Here is a 27,846-nt window from a genome sequence, read left to right as displayed (position 1 = left end):
CAAGTTGCAGTAGGTACTGGGAGATGAAGAAACTTGCACAGGATAGAGTAGTATGGAGAGCTGCATCAAACAAGTCTCTGGACTGAAGGGCACAACAATAATAACAACAACAACATACAGATACTCCAAAATTGTATTACGTTTAAGTGAGCTACAACTATCGTAAACACTTAAAGCAGCTGTTGTATTTATGCTTAACCAGTAATTTATTATCTCTTACTCAAAGCAGTTACAATCACCATATGGAATTAACTAACCCTGAAGTGTTCTCGCATGAACTGGGCGACGCTTACCGACAAAAGCCCTGCAGTGTATGTCTTGGGAAAGTCCGGCACTGCATCTCTTGTGAAAACTCATTGAATATATACGTCTCACGGTGCTGCATACTATTTCTTTTACAATATTTAAGGATGTGTTTGAGTCATTGGGAAAGTAACTGTTAGTTGTAAACAGGTCACGTTGTCAATCATAAAGCTCATAGTAGAGTCGGTGCACTGTCGTATCAGTGTAAACATCCTCTCATTATTTTATGTTAAGTTTGTTTTTTGGTGTGATCAATCTTTTGACATTTTTTACGAATCCCCTACTGTGGTTAAAGCTTCATCTCAGAATAGCACTTACACCCCACATATTCTATTTCAAGTTGCATATTTTCTATTCCCTCTCTTTCCGTTCATATTTTGCCCTCTACGGCTCCCTCATGTATGATGAAAGGTATTCTTTGATGTCTTAACATATCTCACACGTGCCGTCCGTCCTTTTGGACGGAGTTCTCCACATATTCATTACTTCATCGATCCTCTAGAAACCTGATCTTTTAAGCCCACCAAATTTTCCACATTCGTCTACAGCATCACATCTCAAACGCTACGATCATCTTTCCCGGTTTTCCAACATTCCATGATTCAGTTTCAAGCAGTGCAGAGTTCCAGGAGTGCGTTCTCAGAAATATCTTCTTCATCGGGGAATTATTTCTTTGCTTGTGCTAGTCTACTTCTTATATCATCCTGGCTTCGTAATACATTAGTTTGCTTCTAAGGTTTACTTTCGATCCACAGTGTGTGGTCATTAGACCGATAACCCGCCTTCGTAGGCGAGGTCTGTGCCTCTACGGAATGGCAAGAAGAACAGGTTGAAGTGCAGGACCCGTTACGAGACGCTGCGTCGCCGGCACTGCTCCAGAACCATACTCACCCCTGTATCTCCTGGGGCCGAGCGAAATGACGTTCCACCGCGACGCCCACGTGCTTCCGCTGACGCCACGGTGGATCAGCCTCCATCGGTCCGCCACCAGGCTGATCGAATGCCAACAGTCAACACCGATAACATCTTCAAGCTGGAGATTTTTCGCCCTCCTGCTGGAAGTTCACATGGCCAATTCCCCAGATATCGATGACTATACTTCCCATGTCTCCGCAGGTGATCTCATCGGTCGTGGAGTCGCCATCTAGGTCCCTGAAGGGATTCCTGTCAACAGTGTCACGTTCCTTTCACCATCTCGGGGCATAGAACTCAATGCAATGATACACTTCATTAGTGTACACCAGTGGCATGAATGAGCCCAGTTTCATTCTGAGGACGTAACTCCCCCCTCCCCCTCCCCCACTTGGATTTGGGTCGACACGAACACTGCCTGCTAGGAAGAGGCTCTAACTGCGTTTTGCCAGCGAAAGATCATGCCCCCCTACAGTAGCACATGCCAGGAACTATATATAGTGGTGCGGGATCTCCTGCTCCACAGTATTTGGGAAGTCAAAAATGGTGACCATATTCTGGCCATACCTATCATACAAGTCATTCTGCAAACCGTCTAGACAGGATAGAAGTTTCATGGGATCATACAAGTTTCACAGGATCTTACATGTACAATATGGGACACCGAACGTTGGCCACTGGCATTTTCCGCCAATTTCAAAAAAATGGTTTAAATGGCTCTGAGCACTATGGGACTTAACATCTATGGTCGTCAGCCCCTAGAACTTAGAACTACTTAAACCTAAGTAACCTAAGGACATCACACAACACCCAGTCATCACGAGGCAGAGAAAATCCCTGACCCCGCCGGGAATCGAAGCCGGGAACTCGGGAGCGGGAAGCGAGAACGCTACGGCATGACCACGAGCTGCGGACCCGCCAATTTCAGTTACATCAGCAAGGTCCTCCTGCCCCCCCCCCCCCCCTCGTCCCGGAAATTGCGCCGTGGAAGCTGAATCCTTCTCATCTGCTCGACCCGCATTGCATCTGCATCTACATATACACTCCGCTAGCCACCAATCAGTATGTGGCGGAGTCATATTTCCACTTTCTGTTCAAGTAGCGGATCGTGAGACAGAAAAACAACTGTCTGAACGCCTCAGTACGAGCTCTTTTTTTCCTTATCTTTGAATGGTGATCATTGCGCGATTTGAAAGTTGGCGGTAATAATATATGCTCTACATCCTCGATGAAAATCGGACTTCGGAATTTAATGAGCAGCCACTTGCGTCGTCTATCTGCAAGTGTGTCCCACTTCAAACTTTCTATGAGATCTGTAATGCTCTCGCGATGGATAAATGTACCGGTCACGAATCTTGCCGCTCTTTTTTGGACCTTCAGTCTCTTGAATCAGGCCCAACTGGTAAGGGTCCCATACAGACGAACACTACTCCAACACTGGACGAACTAACGTATTGTAAGCTATTTCCTTTGTTGAAGGACTGCATCGCTTCAGGGTTCTACGAATAAACCGCAATCTAGAGTTCGCCTTACCCGTTACTTGTGTAATCTGATCATTCCATTTGAGATCATTTCGAATAGTCACATCCAGATACTTGACGGACGTTACCGCTTCCAAAGACTTGGTATTTGTTTTGTACTCGCACATTAATGGAGATTTTCGCCTTGTTAAACGCATTAGGTTACACGTATTAGTATTGAGAGATAACTGCCAGTCATTACACCACGCATTTATTTTCTGCAAATCCTCATTGATTTGTTCACAATTTTCGTGTGATGCTACTTTCCTGTAGACTACAGCATCATCGACAAACAGTCTAATGCCGCTGTCAATACCATCAACCAGATCGTTTATTTAAATCGTAAAAAACAGAGGATTTATTACGCTGCCCTGGGACACACCTGAGGTTACACTTGTTTCTGTTAAAGTCACCCCGTTCAGGACGGCATACTGCTCCCTGTCTGTTAGAAAACTTTCTATCCAACCGCATATGTCATCGGATAGACCGTAAGCGGGCACTTTTTGGAGCAAGCGACAGTACGGAAGTGAGTCGAACGCATTTCGAAAGTCGAGAAATATGGCATCAACCTGGGAGCCGGTATCTAGAGCCTGTTGTACATCATGCACAAAGAGGGCCAGCTGTATCTCGCATGACTGCTGTTTCCTAAAACCGTGCTGGTTTCTGCAGAGGAGCTTTTCAGAGTCTAGAAAGGTCATTTTTGTGGCGGCGTTCGTAGCGACAAGCAATTCGCTGTAGAAACGGCTTACGAAGTCACCGCCACACTTTTGATAGCGGGCCGACCGGTCCGATGGAACAGTGAACAGAAAGATGAAAACCCAAACACTCTGATTAAATAAAAGTCGGTACTTATCTTTATTAACGAAGATACAGAAACACAGTGGTGAACGTGTCTACCGAGATCTGTCTAGTTCGAGTCGGAGCGGATAGGTCAGCGTAGGCTGACGACAAACAACAACTCTGCTGTGATGAACACACAACTGACTAGCAAGTACACAATTCGGTGGCGAGTATACAACTGAGCGGCGAATACAGAACTGTCCTAGCGCTCGCGACTCCAGCGCTTAAGAACCCAGAAGCCAGCGGTGGCGCGCGCAGACTTGCGGCGATTTCCTCTCTCGCTGGCGCTGCTTATACGGACGGGTTCCGGACTTTGATGCTGCCAACCTTTTGGCAGCGGGCTCGGGTGGCATTACTGGCTAGGATATAACAGTCATTATGTCTGAACACAAAATATGTTCCATGATTCTACAAAAAATCGGTGTCAGTGAAATTGGCCGGTAATTGTGTGTATCCGATTTTCTGCCCTATTTATAGATTGCTATGACCTGGGCCTTCTTCCAGTCCCGTGAAATTTTCCGCTGTTCCAATGATCTCTGACAGATGATGCATGAGAATGGTGCTACATTTGTAGCATAGTCAACATAAAATTTTAAGGGGATACCGTCAGGGCCAGATCCCTCCCTGACGTCTAAGAATCTTAACTGTTTTATAACGCCAAATGCACTAAACGCTATGTCAGCCATCCTTTTGTTTGTTCGATAATTGAAATGCGGAATGGTGCTGCAGACCTCTACCGTAAACGAGTATTTGAAAGCTAGGTTTAGAATTTCGGCCTTCTATTTATCATCAGTTATATTACCCGTACTGTCAGCAAGAGAAGATATTGAATTATTTGTAGCTTTCATAGATTTTACGTACGACCAAAATTTTTTGGGCTTATTTTTAGAATACTCAGATAAAATATTGCTTTCAAATTCGTTAAAAGAATCTCTCATTGTCATTCTGACAGCTGCTTTCATTTCACATAATTTCTGTTTGTCAGTGGGGCAGTGACTACGTTTAAAACGACTGTGCAAAATTCTCTGCTTTCTCAGCCACTCCCTAATATATTGCCGCCAGAAAATCACTGCGACTTGGGCAGACTGCGAGCGAATCCTTCCCAGATACCAAATGGTGGATGGACTGCGCCAAACTTGCGATCCAGAGGACACTGATGAGATATGGGAAAGAATTCGATGAACGGCATCACAACATCATTTTCTACTGTGCGAACCTCCGAGATCTGGACGCCCAGTCGCCAATCCCAGACACCCAAATGGAACGGCACAGAACTAGGGCTAGAATAACTGCATTGACACGTCACAAATTGCAGGGGCTGTTGATACGGACTCGACGCCACGACCTGGCGGATTGAAAATTTCATCTATGCATCACATAGTGTCTTACAAACGACTCTGGTCACGCAGGTGACCAATCTGAGCGAAATAATCAACGCGTTCGTCAAACACTACCGACGTACTTATATGGAAGAAGATACCAACGCGTGTGCGGATGACTCCATCTTGTATTACGTCACGCGCATCCTGACCCACACGGAAAGGGATAATTTAAAAGTGGTGCTCACACGAAACGAAGTTGACGATGCGATCGATAAGGATGCAGACAACAGATTGCCAGCATCGTCAGCTTACCGGCTGAGTGGGCGACTGTGTTCCAGGAACTAACGACGTCTGACGAAGGAGTACTACGCACCTACACTATGTGATCAAAGGAATACGGACACCATCCTGAAAATGACTTACACGTTCGTGGCGCCCACCATCGGTAATGTTGTAATTCAATATCAGCCATGATAACAGCTTCCACTCTCGCAGGCATACGTTCAGTCAGGTACTGGAAGGTTCTTGGAGAACGGCAGTCCATTCTTCACGGAGTGCTGCACTGGGGAGGGGTATCGATGTCGGTCGGGAAGGCCTGGCACGAAGTCGACGCTCCAAAACATCCCAAAGGTGTTCTGTAGGACTCAGGTCAGGACTCTGTGCAGGCCACTCCATAACAGGGAAATTATTGTCGTGTAACGACTCCGCCACAGGCCGTGCATTGTGAATAGGTTCCTGATCGTGTTGAAAGATGGAATCGCCAATCACGAATTACCCTTGAACAATGGGAAGCAAGAAGGTGCTTAAAAGATCAATGTAGGCATGTGCTGTGATAGTACAACGCAAAACAACAAGAGGTGCAAGCCCCCTCCATGAAAAACACGGTCACACCACAACATCACAGCCTCCGATTTTTACTGTTGGCACTACACATACTGACAGATCTCGTTCACCGGGCACTTTCCATACCCACACCCTGCTGCAGGATCGCCACATTGTGTACCGTGATTTGTCACTCCACACAACGTTTTTACACTGTTCAATGTTTACGCTCCTTACACCAAGCAAGGCTTCGTTTGGCATCAACCGGATTATGAGCAGCCGCTCGACTATAATCCAAGTTTTTTCACCTCCCATCTGACTGTCATAGTATTTGCAGTACATCCTGAAGCAGTCTGGAATTTCTGTGTGATGGTCTGGATAGATATCTGCCTATTACACATTACGACCCTCTTCATCTGTCGGCGGTCTCTGTAGGTCAACATGACCACCGTCTGGCCGGTGCCTCTTCTCACGACGTCTGGCGACTCGTGCTGCAAACGACTGCCTGCTTTAACCAAGTGCCAGCGGATGCGATCGGAAAAAAATGGTTCTAATAGCTCTGAGCACTATGGAACTTAACATCTGAGGTCATCAGTCCCCTAGAACTTAGAACTACTTAAACCTAACTAACCTAAGGACATCACACACATCCATGCCGGAGGCAGTATACGAACCTGCGACCGTAGCAGCAGCGCGGTTCCAGACTAAGTGCCTAGAACCGCTCGGCCACTGCTGTCGGCATGCGATCGAACCGCGAATGTTTTTATACTCTGAAGATCCATATTTTCCTGCCGTCAAGTATCATGAGATATCGTAGGTCAAGAGGTGGGTGGTCAGTTACCTACTCCGTGACAGAGCAAAGTCTCGCCTCGACTTCTGGACGTATTTACAAACATTCAATAAAATGTTTCTGTGTTTTTGACCGCATTGTCAATAATAAAACTACCGACGTTTTGGTCGCTGTTGCAAAAGACCTTATTCAGGGTGTTTTTGTTTTATTTAACGTGACCATGGGCGCGGAAGCCTATGTTTCTATTTACAAACTGGCCATGCAGCGCTCGAACACACTCGACATTGACGACTTTTATTTGCTAACCATTCTCGAGGGATCTTTGTTAGACCTTCACTTAGATGGGGAGTGCCCAGAGTTAACGGTACCTACTTGGTGATATCTGAGTTTCAGTCGACTATGATTGATCTCACTCTCGACCTCCGCGAATGGGAGACCGCACCATAAATGCGCCACCTTCTTATCCAGTCTTCTGTTTCTTTTTCATTTTCTCTATGTAGGTGATATCTATTCCACATAATTTCATAAGAATACTAAATTTTTTCAAGAAATAAATAAATAAATAAAGCGTTTGACTACCGTTGGTTCCCATGTCTCTCACTTTCCTGCTCCTATGCCCCACAGGCTCAGTGGCAGGGGCGGTGGTGGTGAGGGTGACACTATGGCCAGGTCTCGGGTTTCGACCTTTCCCACCTGGACAACGCCCCCCCCCCCCCCCCCCATTCCCGACCACCACGGCCCCTGCGGTCCATCCCTACAAAAATAAATAAATAAAAATAGAAAGGTAACTAACGCACGCCTCTAAGATGGTGCTCGCCTCAGAGATAATCTGGTTCGAACCCTTGTGGTGGATGAAAGTTTCGTTTCCATTATTTAGCAGGCAAGGGGAGAAGAGGTGATAGTGTGAAGTTCCTGATCACCAGTCTATGCGCCGATATCCCGGATTAAATTCGAAACGTGTCTCGTGGAGTCAGGGCAAGTGACACTGTTGATGGTGATCCGTTCGACGGATGGGGACATTAAGCTCAATGACTCTTTTGGTGCTATTCGAGAGGTGTAGGCTATCTTCCAGCACCGGGTTTCGCCTTTCTAACCTAATCATGCAACACCTCTCTGTACACACATTCATCACATTAACCTTCACTACAGAAATACAGATAAGACATAACTTCACATATCCACCAAGAGAGGGGAAAAAAACCTCCATGGGGTCACCCTGCCAACAATGACATACGACATTAGTTCTTAGCAATTTACGTATTATAAGGCCAGAAGCATAATATGTCACAGTACGACTGTTTGTATAAAAATAATTCCAGTTACATCTACATCTACATCTACGTAATTACTCCGCTATTCCCAATAACGTGGCTGGCAAAGAGTTCAATCAACCACCTCCGCCGTCCGGGGTGGCCGAGTGGTTCTAGGCGCTACAGTCTGGAACCGCGCGACCGCTGGGGTTGCAGGTTCGAATCCTGCCTCGGGCATGGATCTGTGTGATGTCTTTAGGTTAGTTAGGTTTAAGTAGTTCTACGTTCTAGGGGACTGATGACCTCAGACGCTAAGTCCCATAGTGCTCGGAACCATTTGAACCATTTTGAACCACCTTCAAGCTATCTCTCAACCTTTCCACTCTGGAACGGCGCGCTGGAAAAACGGGCACCAAAATTTTTTCTATGCGAGCCCTGATTTCCCTTATTTTATCGTGATGATTATTTCTCTCTATGTAGGTGGGTACCGAAAGAATGTTTTTGCAATCGGAGGAGAAAATTGGTGATTGAAATTTCATGAGAAGATACCGTCGCAACAAAAAACGCCTTTGTTTTAATGATTGCCACTCCATTTCAAACATCATGTCTCTGGCACTATCTACACAATTTCGCGATGATACTAAAAGAGCTGCCTTTCTTTGTATCTTTTCGATATAATCCGTCAGTCCCACCTGATGCGGATCCCACACCGCACAGCAGTACTCCAGAATAAGGCGGGCAAACGTGGTGTAACCAGTCTGTTTAGTAGACCTGTTGCACCTTCTAAGTGTTCTGCCAATGAATCGCAGTCTTTGGTTTGCTCTACCTACAACAATATGTATCCTACCGTTCCAATTTAGGTTATTTGTAATTGTAATCCCTAATCATCATCATCAAGTATTTAGTTGCATTTACAGCCTTCAGATTTGTGACTCATCGCGTAATCCAAATTTAGCGGATTTCTTTCAGTACTCATGTGAATAACTTCACACTTTTCTTTATTCTGGGTTAGTTGTCACTTCTCGCGTTATACAGATATCTTATATAAATCATTTTGCATTTCGTTTCGGTCATCTGATGACTTTACAAGTCGGTAAATGACAGCAAACAATCTAAGACGGCTAATCAGATTGCTTGCTATGTCGTTAATATAGATCAGGAACAATAGAGGACCTATAACACTTGGCTGGGGAACACCGGATATTAATTCTGTTTTACTCGATGACTTTCCGTCTATTACTACGAACTGTGACCATTCTGAAAGAAAATCACGAATCCAGTCGCACAACTGAGGCAATATTCCATAGGCACGCAGTTTGCTTAGAAGCCGCTTGTGAGGAACTGTGTCGAAAGCCTTCTGGAAATCTAAAAATATGGAATCAATTTGACATCCCCTGTCGGTAGCACTCGTTACTTCATGAGTATAAAGAGATAGTTGTGTTTCGCAAGAACGATATTTTCTGAATCCGTGTTGAGTATGTGTCAATAAAACGTTTTCTTCGTGGTACTTCATAATGTTCGAATTGCGTATCTGTCCCAAACCCTATTGCAAATCGACGTTAGTGATACGGGCCTGTAATTCAGCAGGTTACTCCAACTTCCCATTTTGGGGTGTTGATGTGGCCTGAGCAATTTTCCAATCTTTAAGTATGGACCTTTCTGTGAACGAGTGATAAATATGGGGCTATTGTATGAGCATACTCTGAGAGGAACCTGACCGGTACACAATCTGGACCAGAGGTCTTGGCTTTATTAAATAATTTAAGCTCCTTTGTTATACCGAGGATATATACTGCTGAAAGATTTATTAATTGTGTAGTGTTGGCCTATTTCGGTGCTGGTGCAATTTACTAATACAGCTTGGAAGTAATACGAATGGTGTAGGTATCATCTACTTAATGATAGTTTAAGTAAAAGATGTTTGAAAGTTTTACTTTAGTCTATATTTTCTTGACGTACTTACATAATGCAAAGTCGTGTGGTCGTTGTTGGTTGTCTTCCATTTAACGTAATTTGACTATTGGTTTGAAATTTGATAGCTATTTGACGTACTCCAAAAATTCTGTATGGTTACATTTATCTATATTTGCCATAGATTATGTTTAGGTTGTCATGTATAGTTTTTATGTGTGTAATCTTTGGATGTTGATGTCATATGGCGTATCGCTTTAAAGATCAATAAATTGTTCTAGGCAATGTTTCTGTACTGTATATGTTTGTTCGCTTAAAACAATTCTAGTTGGTTTTCCATATGTACGTAATTTCAATTTCATCTAAAAACTCGCGATGATCCCTTTCGAAATTTTGTGTTTTTTTGCTTTATGATTTTGCATTTTTAAATGTAGTAAGAAGTGAGATTGGTTGCTGTTTGAATTTCTTATGTGTACTCTATAGCTGAGATGAAATTCCTGCCTATTCTTCCCTTGTAAAATCATAAAGCAGAAAATATAGAAGCTACATTCCAAATATTACAAAAAATTCCGAAAGAAACCCCGTGAATGTTTTATAGGAAATTGATATTTACATGACAAGGAAACCAGCCGGAAAGTATTTTATACGAACAAACAGTTCTATGACACAAACACTACCTAGAAAATTTTATTGATCATTCACATCGATAAACCACATAAAGTCACAACTCAATGATTATATACATAACGACTATAAACGACAACCTAAAAATCATCTATGGTAAATGTAAATAAATGTGAGCATACAGTGTCTTTGCAGTACGTCGAACAACTATCACACTTCAATCCAACTGTCAAAATTATCATAAATAGATAACAGTTCACAATGAATAAAGACAGTTCGATTTTACACAGGGTACGCGAAGGAACTTGCCCCCCTTCTTGCAGCGGTGTACCGTAGGTCTCTAGCAGAAGGGACGTCGAACAGATGTGCAGAACTATAGACCTATATCTCTAACGTCTATCAGTTGTAGAATTCTGGAACACGTATTATGTTCGAATATAATGACTTTTCTGGAGACTAGAAATCCACTCTGTAGGAATCAGCATCGGTTTCGAAAAAGACGATCGTGTGAAATCCAGCTCGCGCTATTCGTCCACGAGACTCAGAGGGCCATAGACACGAGTTCCCAGATAGATGCCGTGTTTCTTGACTTCCGCAAGGCGTTCGATACAGTTCCCCACAGTCGATTAATGAACAAAGTAAGAGCATATGGACTATCGGACCAATTGTGTGATTGGATTGAAGAGTTCCTAGATAACAGAACGCAGCATGTCATTCTCAATGGGGAGAAGTCTTCCAAAGTAAGAGTGATTTCAGGTGTGTCGCAGGAGAGTGTCGTAGGACCGCTGCTATTCACAATATGCATAAATGACTTTGTGGATGACATCGGATGTCCACTGAGGCTTTTTGCGGATGATGCTGTGGTATATCGAGAGGTTGTAACAATGGAAAATTGTACTGAAATGCAGGAGGATCTGCAGCGAATTGACGCATGGTGCAGGGAATGGCAATTGAATCTCAATGCAGACAAGTGTAAAGTGCTGCGAATACGTAGAAAGAAAGATCCCCTATCATTTAGCTACAATATAGCAGGTCAGCAACTGGAAGCAGTTAATTCCATAAATTATCTGGGAGTAGGCATTAGGAGTAAGCTAAAATGGAAGGATTATATGAAGTTGATCGTCGGTAAAGCAGATGCCAGGCTGAGATTCATTGGAAGAATCCTAAGGAAATGCAATCCGAAAACAAAGGAAGTAGGTTACAGTACGCTTGTTCGTCCACTGCTTGAATACTGCTAAGCAGTGTGGGATCCGTACCAGATAGGGTTGATAGAAGAGAGAGAGAAGATCGAACGGAGAGCAGCGCGCTTCATTACAGGATCATTTAGTAATCGCGAAAGCGTTACGGAGATGATAGATAAACTCCAGTGGAAGACTCTGCAGGAGAGACGCTCAGTAGCTCGGTGCGGGCTTTTGTTAAAGTTTGGAGAACATACCTTCACCGAGGAGTCAAGCAGTATATTGCTCCCTCCTACGTATATCTCGCGAAGAGACCATGAGGATAAAATCAGAGAGATTAGAGCCCACACAGAGGCATACCGACAATCCTTCTTTCCACGAACAATACGAGACTGGAATAGAAGGGAGAACCGATAGAGGTACTCAAGATACAGTCCGCCACACACCGTCAGGTGGCTTGCGGAATATGGATGTAGATGTAGATATAGAGAACGACCACACAAAAGGGCAGATGTAAGTACGGCGATAAAACATAGACGTAAGCATAACTGCCATACATCTTTTATTTAAACTAGCACCAAGCATTCATTATTTGAACCTGCACCTCTTGTCCTTTCTTTTCGCGTTTGCAGATAAATTATAGGTTATGGGTTCCACCTTTTTGCTAATACACTGTTTTTTTATTTATCTAAACACGTTTCAATAGTGTGTTTGCAAAAAGGCGGAACTCATAAGCTATAATACCACCAAGTAGATGACATCTATACTGATCGTATTAAGTGCACGGTGTACTATAAAATGGCGCTAAGGCCAATATAGGACTAAAGCACATATTTAATAAATCTTTCAGTAGACTTTGCTTTTATTGACCTTAAATTATAATACCATTCCGGAACATATCGTTTATTTCCAACACTGCCTCGTAGCTAAACTTTAGAAGATGGGCCCTGTTACTTTTAAAAGAGGAACCTCGCTGTATTCAATAGAACTGTACGGTGTTTTAGAAAGGAAGCCTTGTGTGGTTTAGAACAAATTCCATGTCGCATTTAGAACAGTTGAATCATTGGTGTTGTAAGAAGAGCCAGGAGTACTTTAGAAGAGATGCTGTTGGTTGTTCTAGAACAAGAAGAAAGTGAAGGTGTTGTGGCACAGATTTTTCGGGGAGTGGAGCGAACTAGTGGTAAACTGAAAGTCAAAAGAAATTACCACACTTCGCTGACGCTCAATAGCCCAACACACACACACACACACACACACACACACACACACACACACACATACACAAAATAATATGAACAGTCACACCGAGCTCTACCACAGTAATTGATAACGAACATTTAAATTAAAATTTCATACGGTATTTCCCTTCGGAACTTTGTGTGATATTTTGAACGTAGCTCCTACGTTTTCTGCATTAAGATTTTACATAGGACACACAGGCAGAAAACTTGCCACAAAAATGTAACCAGTTTTACTTATTAGGTCAATAACACGCACACTGTCGAATTCTTTATCTGTAATATTTGGCCGGCCGCGGTGTTCTAGCGGTTCTAGGCGCGCAGTCCGGAACCGCGCGACTGCTACGGTCGCAGGTTCGAATCCTGCCTCGGGCATGGATGTGTGTGATGTCCTTAGGTTAGTTAGGTTTAAGTAGTTCTAAGTTCTAGGGGACTGATGACCACAGATGTTAAGTCCCATAGTGCTCAGAGCCTTTTTTTTGTAATATTTGACTTCTTTGACCAGCAAAATGTAAATTAGGCTCAAGACCTTCAAACTTTTCAGTAGAAACAAATGTGAAACCTTTTACTATTCATTAAAGGCAGTAATATTTACTCGTAATGACCGTTACCACGCTGAGTACTCAAACTTTTCAACCCTCAGAAATTACAAAATCTTTTTTAGGTCAAACAAAATTTTTAAACTTACAAATCATAATTTGAGGAAAATTAGTTGAATAAAATAGCATTCATTAAAGTCACACAGTAGTTCCTCTTTGACATTTGTTGCACTCTGATAAAATTTATGCGAACTTACCCAGCTTTTTACGTTCTCCTATTTGCATGTCCAACAACTTTCATTGTATTCTACCTGGGACAAATAAATTATTGCTTGCATTTATCCACTCCTTTTACTGCTCATTTTTCCGAAATTACTCATGCCACTTCTGTGTGGCCTCAAGATTAACAAGGTACCTCTATCAATACACAAAAACTTATAATCACATCGCCGTACCTCAGATTGTGAGCAGATTAAAAGTTGTGCAAAAGGTCTCACTAGTTCCCTGTGGCACCATTTTCAAAGAGTCTTTTTGTCGACGGCTTCCTCAATGTCCCGTAGCTCTTCTAACAGAAAAACGTTTGTAACTCAATTTTACAGCGCGTTTCAACATGACCACGTCCTTTGGCGAGACTTAAATCCGGAACCTTCTTTTAGGAGGGGCACAATGCCTCGAAAGTTCTCTCGTTCAGTGCACAGTAGGACTTTCCGTCGTTCACCAGAGGACACTTCCAACCAATACTCACGGACCTCTTCCACTATTTGAGGCTTAATCCAGCGACTGTATTCTGTACACCACAGTGTATGCCTTTGGAACCGCCTGACATATGATCAAAAAATAATCGAGAACATAATATGATTCAGAAAGGTTCACTTACGAAGAGCAGTTTGTTAATTTGTTGTTCTTGAAGAGGGAAATTGTTTGTCTTAAAAGAGGATCCTAATGCTTTTAACTGAGAAGTCTTGGTTCTTTATTGAGAGAGGAACTGTTTGTGTTAGAAGAGGAGTCTTCAATGTCCGAGGAAAGAAGCTCTGATCTAAAAGGGTAGAGTCGTTTAGTTTAGACGAAGGAAAGAAGCACGGTTTGCTGTAGAAGGATAGCTTTGTTAGTGTCAGAAGCGTAGAAATGTTCATTCCAGAGGTGAGAGTCCTGTTTGTTTGTAGGAAAGCTGTTATGTTTGTTTCAAAAGAGGAGATTTGTTCATCATAAATGAGGAGTCGTTCTTGCTTTGGAAGAAGAGTTTTATTCGTTTTTGAAAAAGAGTTCTGTGCTTTTTTGGAAGTGGTATCATGTTCGTGTTTCGAAAACTGTTTTTTTTTCCTCGAAGAGGAATCGTAGGTGTTATTGTACGTTGAGGAGGAGTATTACGTATTACTCGCTAACAAAACTGTGAGGAATGTACCGTCAGAATTTAGCTGTACTAATCATTTCTGGAGAGGGACAGGATGGTTTATGACCAGATGAAACCGCCATCGTCCGGGCGAAACTGTGGATTCTTTGATAGGTGGCTCAGCGTATCTACATCATATGAAATATTAATTCACATTATTACACGAATCATAAAAACATTTATTTAACTTGATGCAATCCTTTGCTACGGAAGTGCTTGATAGGTTATAACTGCCATTGACTACTACAGACTCTCTTGAAGCCCTAATTAGTAGACTGTTCTCTTGAAGTACAGTTTTTAACATTTATGAAAGAATATTCCCATCTGAGCCTTGAATAACTCTCTAAGTCTAACCGATGATGTTGAGAGCTTCAGCTGAGGTCACAAACCGTACACAGCGCTTCCACAGCCGGATCTATATTGACATCTGTGCGGCAATGCTGCTGTGCTGAGAGAGAGGGCACGTCGCCTTCAGCCTCTCCCATTCTCTGTTGCAGACTACAGCGAAATATCCCTAATGTCGATAGTATCGATGTGCGTTGCCGACTCTGGTGTGGCGCAGAGATCTTTGAACGACATCACATGGTGTGTTACTGGAAGAGAGGAGAGGCAATCAACAATCTTATTAAAGAAAAAGCAGTCTATGAGAACATTGTTCGCGAAGGGGATGAATCTGAGTAAGAGTCCCGGTCAGGAACACAGTTTTAATCTACCATTAAGTTCCCATTAAGGATGTCAAATCGTAAGAAATTTTTCTGCGTATAGTTGTTACTGTTCGTAAACTTGTAAATCTTAAGACTAACGAGTGAGTATATGTACTGAGTTGCAAGTATACAATAATCCCCTGACCATTCGTAGAGGGAGCTTACACACCTTGTAACCTCCCCCTCACTTATCGACCTTAATGACAGTGAAAAATTAAATCGCGTGCACCTAATGGAAATTTGGGAAAAGCAATCGTCACCGAAGTTAATTTGTCGGTAAAGAGGGAGGAAAGGGTTACATCTAAATGAAAGGAAAAATGCAAATGAAATTGGTGGAAATTAATTTTGAGAAAAGGGTAAAATTAATAAAGAAAGTAAATGTGTGGTCGTTACGTTAACAATTAATTGGCGTTAATTAGATATAGATTTGGGAAAAATTACGGTCGCCAGTCCTATGGACAACTACTATAATAACTGAAAATGAAAGATTAATACACATATAATTAGCGCTAAAAGCGTGGCAACTGGAGGTTGACAAGTGTTGTGTGAAAACTGAATGTTTGTCAGAAGTAATAAATTTCTGCTACACTCTGACTTAATTTAGCAAAAGAACTAATAACAGCGGAAAATTGATAGTTAATTTAGTGACTGAAATTAATAGTGAACTTTGTTTCTGAAGCACTACGAAATTCAATAAAACAAGGTTAGCCTTGGGCTACCTCAATAATCATTTCAAAAGCTACTTGAATCTACGCAATTTAGAAATAAGAGATTTAACTTTGAACTTGAATTAAATTATTCTGAACAATTAACAATAGTAAAATTTTGTACGTACCAAGCTGAGCTGCAGTCACAGGTAAGCTAAAATATGGTAACAAAACTCGCACTTTTAATTTGTGCTTGTGTAATCTAAATATTGTAGCAAGCTATGAATACTTTAACTGAGCTTTGAAATTAAAGCAGTGAAATGGAATGATGTTACTTTAATGCTGGAGTATGATTTTCAACGACACTCGGGTTCATTCCAGAAAATGAAGGGACCTGCTTGGTAATGCAATTGGGACAATCAGCAACAAAGGTTCATGCTAAGTTGCTGTATTTTTGTGATGCAACAGTTTGAAAAACTGAGGTCTGCCATACAGTTCTAAAACTTTACGTGCTTTTAGTCTTCCTTGCTGGTTGATTGAAGGTTTGCAGTCGTCGATCGGGGAGGTGGCGACAGTCACTCATTGTCGGCCGTCGCTGTTGCAGAAGCTGGATGTTGGTGCGCCTTCTTCCCGGCACGGTCACCAGGTGAATTGGGCTCTTGATGTGCGCCAGCTAATGCTTCCCGTCAGCGACTCCCTGTCAGAAACTGTCATAGCAAGTCGAGCGCAATTACATGCTGCCAAACTCGCGAGAGCGTTACACAACACACCTGCTCCCCCGCCCTACTCCAGCCAGACTCTCTTCTGCCCGCGCTCCATGCGGCAGAGTTAACCCTACCAAAGATCCTAAAAACTTTGGTTCTCCACACGACCTATCGATGCAATCGATCGATAGCCTAATTTTCCCTAGGCCAGACCCAGCGTAAAAATACAAATAATATTTACAAAACAAACCAATTATGCATCGACATTAATGCATTTATATATATATATATATATATATATATATATATATATATATATATATATATGTACAAATAGTAAACCAATTACAATATATAAAGACACAGAAATGTCATATCTTCAAGTAACAAAATAAGGAAACAAATTTATAGTACAATAGATGGAAATAGGAGGATATGCATTTCCGGCGTTACAACCTCTAATAAGTCTTTTGTGAGCGAAGATACAGTGAGGTGTGTGGTGGCGGTGCAGCTTGGGAGCGCCGTGCCCGGACGGCTTCAACCCGGCGGACTTCTTCATGCAGCTGGTGGCCGTGGTGCCCGAGGAGGAGGACCAGAGCCGCCAGCAGGTGGAGATGCTGTGCGACGCCTTCCACAACTCACCGGCCGGCAGAGCGCTCGCCGGAGAGGGAGCAACCGCTACCGGTGACGGCAACGATTCATCCGTCTGCGGTGAGGTTAGTCTCCTACAACCTGGATCGCAAGTTTGATTCGAGAACCATCTTACATATCGTACAGAAAAACAATGAGTTCTATCCCATTTCAGTTTCCGCATCGACGGCAAATATCAGTTTGAAGTTTAAAGGGACCAAACTTCATGGTCATCGGTCCTTAGATATTAGTGTCAGCGGGGTTGAGAAACAGTTAAAATCTGAAATCAAAGCTTTAGAGCCAGGTGACGTCGTTGTAATGCTCTATATAGAATTTAACCGCAACATACCGTATATCCCATGAGCAAAAGACTGTTCCCAGTAGAAAGAACAGGACGGATCGTGAAGCTTCCTGTGAGATTAAAACTGTGTGTCGGACCGAGACGCGAACTTGGGATCTTTGCTGCTCGCAGGCAAATGCTGCACTGACTGAAGTAACCAAACACGACTGACGACGTTTCCTGACAGCCTTACTTCCGCCAGTACCTCGCCTCCTACCTTCCAAACTTACGAGAAGGTGTCCTGCGAAACTTCCAGGACTGGTAGTCCTGAAAGAAAGGATATTGTGGAAGCATGGATTAGTCACAGGCTGTGGGCGTGTTTCCAGAATGGATTTTCACTCTGCGTCGGACGTAAAGTTGTGAGGATGGGTAGTGAGTCGTGCATGAGTACCTCATTTGCTAGAGCATTTGCCCGCGAAAAGCAAAGGGACCGACTTCGAGACTCGGTCAGGCACACAGTTTTAATCTGCCAGGAAGTTTCCTATGAGCGCACAGTCCGCAACAGGGTAAAAATTCATTCTAGTAGATAGCTCATGACGTACATTGCCTTGCAAAACTTCTGGACGGTATAGATAAATTAACATAACGTATTAACTACTCAGTGAAACTAAGTGAAAGTGTGACAGGATGTAGAAAGAGAAATGCCTGTCGTGTAGAGAAGCAGGACGACAAACGGCGTGAGGTAAGCATGAGTGTAGCTCTAAACCGCAGTGAAGGAAATGGAAAAGACAAGGAGTGTCAATTAGCGAGCGGTTAGGAGTACTGCGGCGTTGCTGATCATCACATGACCTGCAGACGAAATTTAGATATCTTCACTTGGGTAAGAATCATCGGGTAACTGAAAGAAGGACGAAGTGTGACGAGGGTAACCCAAGAGTTTGGTTTGCTCACCAGAGTAGAATTGTCTTCAGTTGTGAGTGCCAACATCGAAGTGAGCCCCGATGATAGGAGAAAACATGTCTGGAGACGCTACCCCTGCCCCTCTCCTACCTCCTCCCCCCTACCCTCCCCCCTAACGGGCAGCAATCGGAGACCAAAAATGACTATCGCTCGCCCTAAAGCCCGACAACCAGGTGTGATGGTTTGGGTTGCAATTTATTCTCATAGCAGGATCTATTTTGTTGGCATCCTGGGCACGCTTACAACAAAGAGATTCGTCGACGATACTGTACACCCTAGTTTGTTGCATTTTGTTGCTCTTCATGGGAAGCCGTCTTGGGCTTACATTTCAGCAAGACAATGCCCGCCCGCACACGGCGAGAGTTTCTACTGCTTGTCTTCGAGCTTTGGCTAGCAAGGTAGCCTGATCTCTCCCTATTTGAAAACGTTTGGGGCATTGTGGGCAGGGCCCTCCCATCATCTCGGTATTTTGATGATTTCAGGATAGAATTTGACATGATATCCATCATATGGCGTTCCAACAACTATACCAATCAATGCCGTGCCAAATAATTGCTTCCGGATCGAGTCAGACGTAAGAGTTCCCCAATTTGTGGAGCTCTTTCTGTCGAATGAAACATCAAATTTTTATGAAATTGTTATCATTCGTTTTTCTGCACATGTGCATCACACGTACCGATTTCCGTCCCATTCGGATAATTCCTTCGTGATGATCATGTTAACACAGATCTCATTACCCCACCATGTTTGAGATGTAATTAATTAAAAAGAAAACACACAAACGTCAGTATTTGCGGCATTAATATATGGTGCATGATTGCTTATGTTCAGAATCTTACATCTGATCAATATCTCTTAGGTAAACACTAAAACTCCATAAGACAGGCTTACAGCAAAAAGCTTTGTCATCGCCTAGTAAAACAATTTGCAGCAAAGCTTACATTTATGTGGGTATCAGGCCATCAATATGATAAACACAGCCCACAAAATATATTCACATGAATCAAATAAGAGAGTCAAGATCATTACGGAAGCGAAGAACAGAAGCGACTTCATAAGAGGAAAGTAATGCAGCGATAATATACTTTTTACTATGCGACAAATAATACAGGAAAGAAGAGAATTGCCAACATACTTGTTTTCATAGATCTCGGGAAAAAAATGGATACCCAAACCACTTGGCCAACTGTGTGTGTGTGTTTGTGAAATCTTATGGTCATCAGTCCCTAAGCTTACACACTACTTAACCTAAATTATTATAAGGACAAACACACACACACACGCCCAAGGGAGGACTCGAACCTCCGCCGGACCAGCCTTGCAAATTGCTTCAAGAGTCTGGATAACGGAACTACTATACTTGATATCCCAAATTTATCAGCTACTCTTTCTAATATTTGCATAGATGATGCCATTCGAAAGTGGAAGGAATGAGTGCCAGCAGAATCCTTATAAATGAGGATGATTTTATTAACGAACTAGTATATTCTGACGACATTACACGAATTTGAAACTCTGACTACGTACTACCAAAATCCTCCAGCTTTTAAACGTAATCGTAAAAGATATAACTCTTATACTGTATAGTAGTAAATACAAGGATACCAATCGCTATTCATGGGAAATATCCAGCCCGAAAACTGTTTTGAATGTTTCGTTCAGATGAAACAGTGGGAATATAAGCATATTTATTGCTCACAGTCTCACTTTCTTGTATGAGGAAACTGGCGCCTTTCGGCACCACCTTGTGTGGTTTGAGAACGGGCGGGTCAACCTGAAACCGGTAACCACTGCACCTACAAATTATACCAGGGTTGGAACTTAAATAGTGGCAACTATTTATTCACAACCGATACAAAAGTGTTACATGTTTGCACCTGTTACTGTCCTTCAAAGTAGTCACCAGCGTTGTGTAGAACCCGTTGCCAGCGATGTGGAAGGCGTAGTATACCGTTAGCAGAGCCTGTTCTGTTGATGGTGCGAATGGAGCTGTCTACATCTTGTCGTATCTCTGGAACAGTTCTGAAACGAATGCCACGAAGTGATTCCTTCATCTTCGGAATCAAATCAAAATCACAAGGACGTAAGTCCGGAAAGTATGGTGGACGGTACAGTACTTTCCAGTCCCATCGACCGAATAGAGCAGCCATAGCTTGCGCTGTATGCGCCCTCGCATTGTCGTGCAAAATGATGGGTGGGTTGCGCAGAAAGTGTCGCCGCTTCTTTCGCAAAGTTGGTCGCATGTGATGCTCCAAAAACGAACAATAATAGTGTGCATTAACGGTCTGCCGTGGAGGAACATAATGCGCTAGGGTAAGACCATCACCGTCGTACACGGGAATCACCATAACTTTCACCACACTGGGATCTGACGCACTTTCGACTTTCGCGGCGACCCATGGTGACATCATTCGTTGGATTGGCGTTTCAGTTATGGCTTGTACGATATGGCCCATGTCTTATCCAGTGTTACAATACGTGGTGAGAAAGCCTCTCCTTCGCGCTCATGGCGCTCCAAGCGCGTCTGAGCAACGTCGTAACGCATCCATTTCTGCATTTCCGTCAAGTCATGCGGAACCCATCGTCATGCTTGATTTGATTCCGAAGATGAATGAAGCACTTCGTGGTATTCGCTTCAGAACTGTTCCAGAGATTCGACAGGCAGTAGACCGCTCCATTCGCACCATCAACAGAACGGGTTCTGCTAACAGTATACTACGCCTCCCACATCGCTGGCAACGGGTTCTACGCAACGCTGGTGACGACTTTGAAGGACAGTAACAAGTACAAACTTGTAACTCTTTTGTGTCAGTTGTGAATAAATAGTTGCCACTATTTAAGTTCCAGCCCTTGCATATTCATAGAACTGAGTCGGACTAAATTAAAATTAATCAGATTTCTTCAGTAATGGGTTTGCTTCGGGCTTTTAACACAGTCGTATAAAATCTCTGAAACGTCACTTCCACCATCGACTACTGGCTACTACTGACAAGGACATGAACAACGCAGCCCTGCCCGTGCACCAGACTCCTGCTCCCCTTCTGTCTTCCCACTTTCAACCCAACACCAATCTTCATCTTCATAGTTGCTACCCATGCAACACTATATTTTCACCCACATCCCTGCACCTTACAGAATACAATTTTCCTACCGAAAACGTTTTTTCCTCAGCGCAGGTTATTCAAGTTTTGGTGAAATTGCCGTGCTCCTTTTTACTAACTGTTGAGAGCCTTTTCCACTTGCTGTAAATGTCTGTTTTTTTTTCTTCTTATGCTTACCTTTCGAATTTTTATTTTTATTTATGAAAAAATAAGAAAAACAATACTGTAAATTTATGTAAGTAGCACCAAACATTCATCTCCTCTCAGATTTTAAACTACTTTTAAATTTGCATTCTCTTACCTCGTTTGTAATGTCTTTATATATTATAAACTGAACTGAAATAAAACCGCAAACAGCTGTTAAGTGATGATTTATCCACAACCGGTTTTGCTGCGTTATTTCATTTGGATTAGCACACAGAGACGCCCCGAGCGTTCTTAGACACCGAGTCCAGCCCCATGAAGAGGGGAACACGTCAACAAATAATAACTGGCAGAGCACTGGGACGAATAGTGCTGAGGATAAGCAACCTGTAGACGGTTGCCACGGGGGTAATACACTGGAAGCGGTCATCTGTATGGTATGCTGTATTTAGTATATTACTGTAGTTTTTATATATTATAGCATACTACTATATATAGTATATTACTACATTACATTTTTAAAATTTTTGGCTGAAGAACAGGATATTGTGACGCTGTCAGCCCTCCCCCCTTCCATATGATAACAAACAAACAGAAACATGATTAACTATCGCAAGTCTTAGCTTTCTCCGCAATGTGGTAGTGACTGTACAACACGGTAGCCTGTCCTTATAAATGTCTTGTACAGATAAACCGTAACCTCTCGTAACTATGGCCAGTTCCTAGTATATCACTGGACACTGATATCATAGCTGGAATTGGCCTATAGTGGAAAATAAACAATAATCACTTCTCTGTAAGTCCATCCTGATACAGATGTTTGCGGCATCTCGGCTGTCCAGTACGAAATGTCGAATCAAACACCTTTCAGCCATCTAAAATTTACACTTCTACACTTTTTTTTTTCGAACAACCAATTTCCGAGTTACATTACGCCATCTTCGGGCCGTCTGACCGGCGTGTAGGAAGATTCCCACCTCTGGTCCAGTCAAAATAGGAGCCAGCGACTGGTATCCGTAAATTTTTGACAAGGGACTGGACCACAGGCGGGAATCCTATAAGCCGGTCAGGGGACCTGAAGATGGCCTAATTCAGCGCCGAAACTTGTTGCTAAAAGAAAAAAAAAGTTTTAGACGACTGAAAGGTGTTTCAAGCAGTAATCAGGCTATAACGAAGATGTTGGCATGACACGGGCGAGCCATACAGTTTTACTGTTTGTACACGAGATACAGTTTCTCGCCCCCAACGACTCTTGCTGTTTAAATAATGATTGGTATAATGATTACCCTGTATACCAAATAAAGTCCTTTACATAGAAAACGAATATGCACAGTGGAAAGCTGTTACCCTTTGCGCTGCGGAGTTCTTAAGCAGACGATCTGCGTTGTCCTCAGGAGTCGACGCCAGCTGCGGGGGACCAGTGCGAGCCGTTCGTCGTGCAGCCGTCGCAGGTGCCGTCTCCGTACAAGGCCTCGTGGTGCACGCAGCTGCGGGTCGTCCTGTGGCGGTCGTGGCTCAGCGTCATCAAGGAGCCCGTCCTCATCAAGATGCGCATGCTGCAGACCGTCGTGAGTTTCCCACTCCCGTGCGGAGATTACACGTAGTGCGACGCGGTCTTTCATACTTGCTTTCATTCTCAAAATTCATTTTCCATTGCTGCTAAGACGTTGCAACCTCCCAGAAATATGAAAATGACGCCACATGTTCCTAGCACCTGACGAAATAAGCATTATTAGTATCAGTTTCAGACTAACATTTTTTTATGAAGAAAAAGAAGTAGAGCCTTTCCATTCCAGTACTTGCATGATGACCAACACAAAAAGTTCTGCTGTCACCTCTAATAAGCTAACAGCATTTCAGGCAGACTGCAGTACAATTTTACTGCCGCTAACTTATATTTCGCGGAAAGACCACAAAGATAAGATAAGAGAGATTATGGCTCGTACAGAGGCATATATGCAGTTATTTTTCCCTCGTTCTGTTTGGGACTGGAACAGGGAGAGAAGATGCTAGTTGTGGTATGAGGTACCCTCCGCCACGCACCGTATGGTGGATTGCGGAGTATGCATGTAGATGTAGATTTTTACTATGGAGTTTCAGGGTACAGGACTGTGATGCTGTCTGTACGTCTGACAGCGATCACACATTACTACCGTTCCATTTGTACGACAGCAGGAAAAAAAAAACATTTGAGCAGTAGTGGTTTTAGAGCAGAGGCAAGAAAGTGTCGCGGCAAGCGCCTTGGAAAAACACCGTTGCGACAGACTGCAAGGGTAGTACGATTACCTGCTGATTTATGCTGCCACAGTTCAGGCATGTGTGTAAGGAAATTTTTGTAGAGGGTAAATTACCGTTGTTGCGTAGCAGCGGCGCTGTGTTCTTCACCACCTGCAGCGTCAGTATATATATGCGACAATCGTCAACAGAGAGGTCAGTTTGACAATAAAATTGGCCGCCCAGTGTAGGCAGGCATGCCGCTTTCTATACAGTGTGAAAGGTATTTAAACCGACAAATTCTAGGGGGTCGCACAGGACACCAAGACAAAAGTTTTTTCTCTAATGTCATAATTACCTGTGAGCATGTTTTATTCTGGGAGAGGGATTCGTAGGATTTGTCGACATGGAAAAAGCGTTTGACGACGTCAAATGGAGCAAGAAGTTCGAAATTTTGAGGAAATAAGGTGAAGTTATAGGGAGAGAAGGGTAAAATTTAACATGGACAAGAGCTAAGACACAATAATAAAAGTGGAGACCAAGAACGTTGTACTCGTACTGAAAAGGATGTAAGACATGGCTCAAATCTTTCGCCCCTAATTTTCAATGTATACATAGAAGTATAATGATGAAAAAAAGGATAGAGTGGAATTAAAATTCAAGTTGAAAGGATTTCAATGATACCATTTGCTGATGATATGTTGAATGGAATGAACAGTCTAATGAATACAGAATATGGATTGAGAGTAAATCGAAGAAAGACAAAAGCACCTAGGCAGTAAACTAACCAATGGCAGAAGAGAGAAGAGGACATCAAAAGTAGGCAAGCACTGACAAAAAGGGTATTCCTGGCCAAGGGAAGTCTACTAGTATCAAACAAAGACCCTAATTTGAGGAAGAAATTTCTGAGACTATAAGTTTGGAGCACAGCATTGTGTGGTATTGAAACGTGGACTGTGGGAAAACCGGAACAGGAAAGGATCGAATCATCGAAATCGTGATGCTATAGATGAATATTCAAAATTGGGTAGACTCATAAGGTATGGAACGAGCAGGTTCTCCGTAGAACCGAATAGGAAAGGAATATGTGGAAGAAAATGAAAAGAAGAAAGGACAAGATGGTAGGACGCCTGTTAAGATATCGGGGAATTGCTTCCATGGTATTAGACGGAGCTGTAGAGGAGTGAAACTGTAGAGGAAGGCAGAGATTGGAATACATTCAGAAAATAACTGAGACTGATAAAAGAAGGAAAAAAATTAGGTACTAATCGTTCTCTGCACTCTTGCTATTGCGCATAACATGGCGACGAATCAAACGAGTGCCAGAAACATTTTCATGAGTAATTGTTGATCTATCTGACTTACAGCGTGTGCAGAAACTGGAACGAGATGATTATTCCTCAGTGAACAGTATCAAATGTCTCCTAACTTCCACCTCCTGTGCTGTTTACAGTTGAAGTAACGTTCGGCCGTGAGAGGTTCTTCAGCATCCACAATTCGCATGTTTTGACTAAGATTAATTCACATGGTACGCTTACTCGCGCTCAGAAAGGGCAGTTCTACGTGAATGTGTCGGCAAGTGTTGCTAGTGATTGTTTAATTGCACCTGACCTCCTACCTAGGCCATTAAGTACCGACACTGTTACAGTTTCCTCACCACAGCATTGCCAGAGTTACGTGCCACTCACTAGTTTACAAAACCCTTGTACAATCAGAAGAGGATCGCTTTGTCCGGATAGTAGTAGCGGCATTATGAATTAAGGACACTCCTGCAGCCTTTGACCGTGTCAGAAACGCCATGTTCCGCAGGTGTAGCCTCTGTCTACAAATCAATGGAGGCATTTTTGAACCTCTAATGTAAGTGAAGTAATTATGTTGTGTTAATGCTGTTGTCTCTTCGTAAGACTTCTTTGTGTTAGCATCTGTCATCAACGAAAAACACACTAGGAAAAGTATTCTCATTATCCCATGCAACCACCAGAGGTTATTAGCTTAATTTTCATCGAGAGATAACTTTCTTTACTGACTTAAAAAGTCCCCACAGAAAAATATGGCATTAGTGAGAAACATTTGTTCGTTGTCCCGTGCAACGTCCCAGAATTTTTCCGTTCAAATGATTTTCATCCTGTATGCTCTGGACATATCCGAATGAACAAAGACCGCATAGATATATAGTAAGGGTCGACGACCAAATACGTTTTCCTTCAGTGCGAATGCACGCCAAGTCCCATCTCTTGCGGGAATCGCAAACTGCGAGCGGGACGTTAACAGGTGCGTAATCATTCACTCATAGTGCGGAACAGGCTGGAAATTTGGATGGGATGCGAAACGACCTCGGATGGCCGAGGTAATTAAGGCGACCGCTCGCGTAAATCTGGAGATCCGCGTTCGAGTCACAGTGCTGCACAAATTTCCATCTCTTGCGACTGATTCATTTCAGTTCCAAAATGCGGCCAATGTCATTGAAAATCTACGAATGCATGGGGATTTCATTTGCGTTTTCGTGTGTTTGGCTCGGCTCGAGGTGGAATTCATTGTGTATCTCCTCAGTGCGTGTGCATCGTGGAGCCTCGGTTACGATTCCTACATCTTTGTTTTGTATGACGTGCAGACGGCGGAGACGTGTTGGAGCTGTATATCTCCAAATAGGTGCCACATAAGTCATCATCATTAGTCTAATACGTGTTATACATGCAGCGATCAACACCCTCCTATTTAGTGTGCAAATGGTTCAAATGGCTCTGAGCACTATCGGACTTAACCTCTAAGGTCATTAGTCCCCTAGAACTTAGAACTATTTAAACCTAACTAACCTAAGGACATCACAAACATCCATGCCCGAGGCAGGATTCGAACCTTCGACCGTAGCGGTCGCGCGGTTCCAGACTGCGGCGCCTAGAACCGCTCTGCCACCACGGCCGGCTACTTGGTGTACTTTGCCTGTTAGTGATTGGATACAGTTATGAGAGCCTAACACACGCTTTTTGGTTTCCTCTCCAGACTCCGAGGTACGTAACTTTCTCACGGAAATGTATTGGGCGTGCGTGTAGTGTAATTTGTTTGAAGTGTTTCTACATCTGCGGTTGTTTCTGTTTACGTGGCAATAGAAGTGCCTAATAGTCATTTCTTCAGCAAACGGTCGATAGTTTAGTACGCTGTCTCTAATTGTGAGTTAATGTTTGGTGCATTCCAAACTTCCATTATGTTGGCAGTATCATCTGCGTAGACGGCTGTATCGCGTTATGTGTCAGTCGGATGTAGTTAACGTAGAGGTCAGACAATAGTGGCCCCTACATGCTACAATGACACAATATACACTGATAAGATTAAACATTATGACCATCGCCAACGGCGAAATAGAAAGCCGCCTGGTGACGTTGTGGACACGTGACGCGGTTCAAATGGCTCCAAGCACTATGAGACATAACATCTGAGGTCATCAGTCCCATAGACTTAGAACTGTTTAAACCCAGCTAACCTAAGGACATCACACACATCCACGCCCGAGTCAGGAGTCGAACCTGCGACCGCAGCAGCAGCGCGGTTTCGGACTGAGGCGCCTAGAACCGCTCGGCCACTGCGGCTGACGTGACACGGTAACAAAAGTATGTAAACGGAGCGGACACGGACGAGGTATCACTCTAGGGAAGATATTATCACGCTGAGTCTGTGAACGAGTACCTCGAAAACGGCGAAGGTGGTCGAATGTTCACGTGCTACTGTCGTGAGAATCTTCGGAAAGAGATAAAAGGACAGTTGTGACTACTTTTAGGCGCTGAATGGTTAGACGTCAACGACTCCCCACAGAACGTGGGGTTTAGAG

General features: G+C 43.2%; 1 protein-coding gene across 1 annotated transcript in view; it reads left to right on the top strand.

The window, feature by feature from the left end:
- LOC126474286 (protein white-like) overlaps positions 1-27,846 on the top strand; it is a 237,604-nt gene that overhangs the window by 115,448 nt on the left and 94,310 nt on the right. Inside the window, exons 6-7 of the mRNA XM_050101750.1 lie at positions 17,206-17,410; positions 23,204-23,377. Coding sequence (XP_049957707.1) covers positions 17,206-17,410; positions 23,204-23,377 — 379 coding nt within the window. The remainder of the gene's footprint in view (positions 1-17,205; positions 17,411-23,203; positions 23,378-27,846) is intronic.

This window comes from Schistocerca serialis, chromosome 4 (genome assembly GCF_023864345.2).
Source record: "Schistocerca serialis cubense isolate TAMUIC-IGC-003099 chromosome 4, iqSchSeri2.2, whole genome shotgun sequence".
In the NCBI taxonomy this organism is placed as follows: domain Eukaryota; kingdom Metazoa; phylum Arthropoda; class Insecta; order Orthoptera; family Acrididae; genus Schistocerca; species Schistocerca serialis.
The sequence above is the reverse complement of the archived record's forward strand: the minus strand, read 5'-3'. Positions and strand labels throughout refer to the sequence as shown.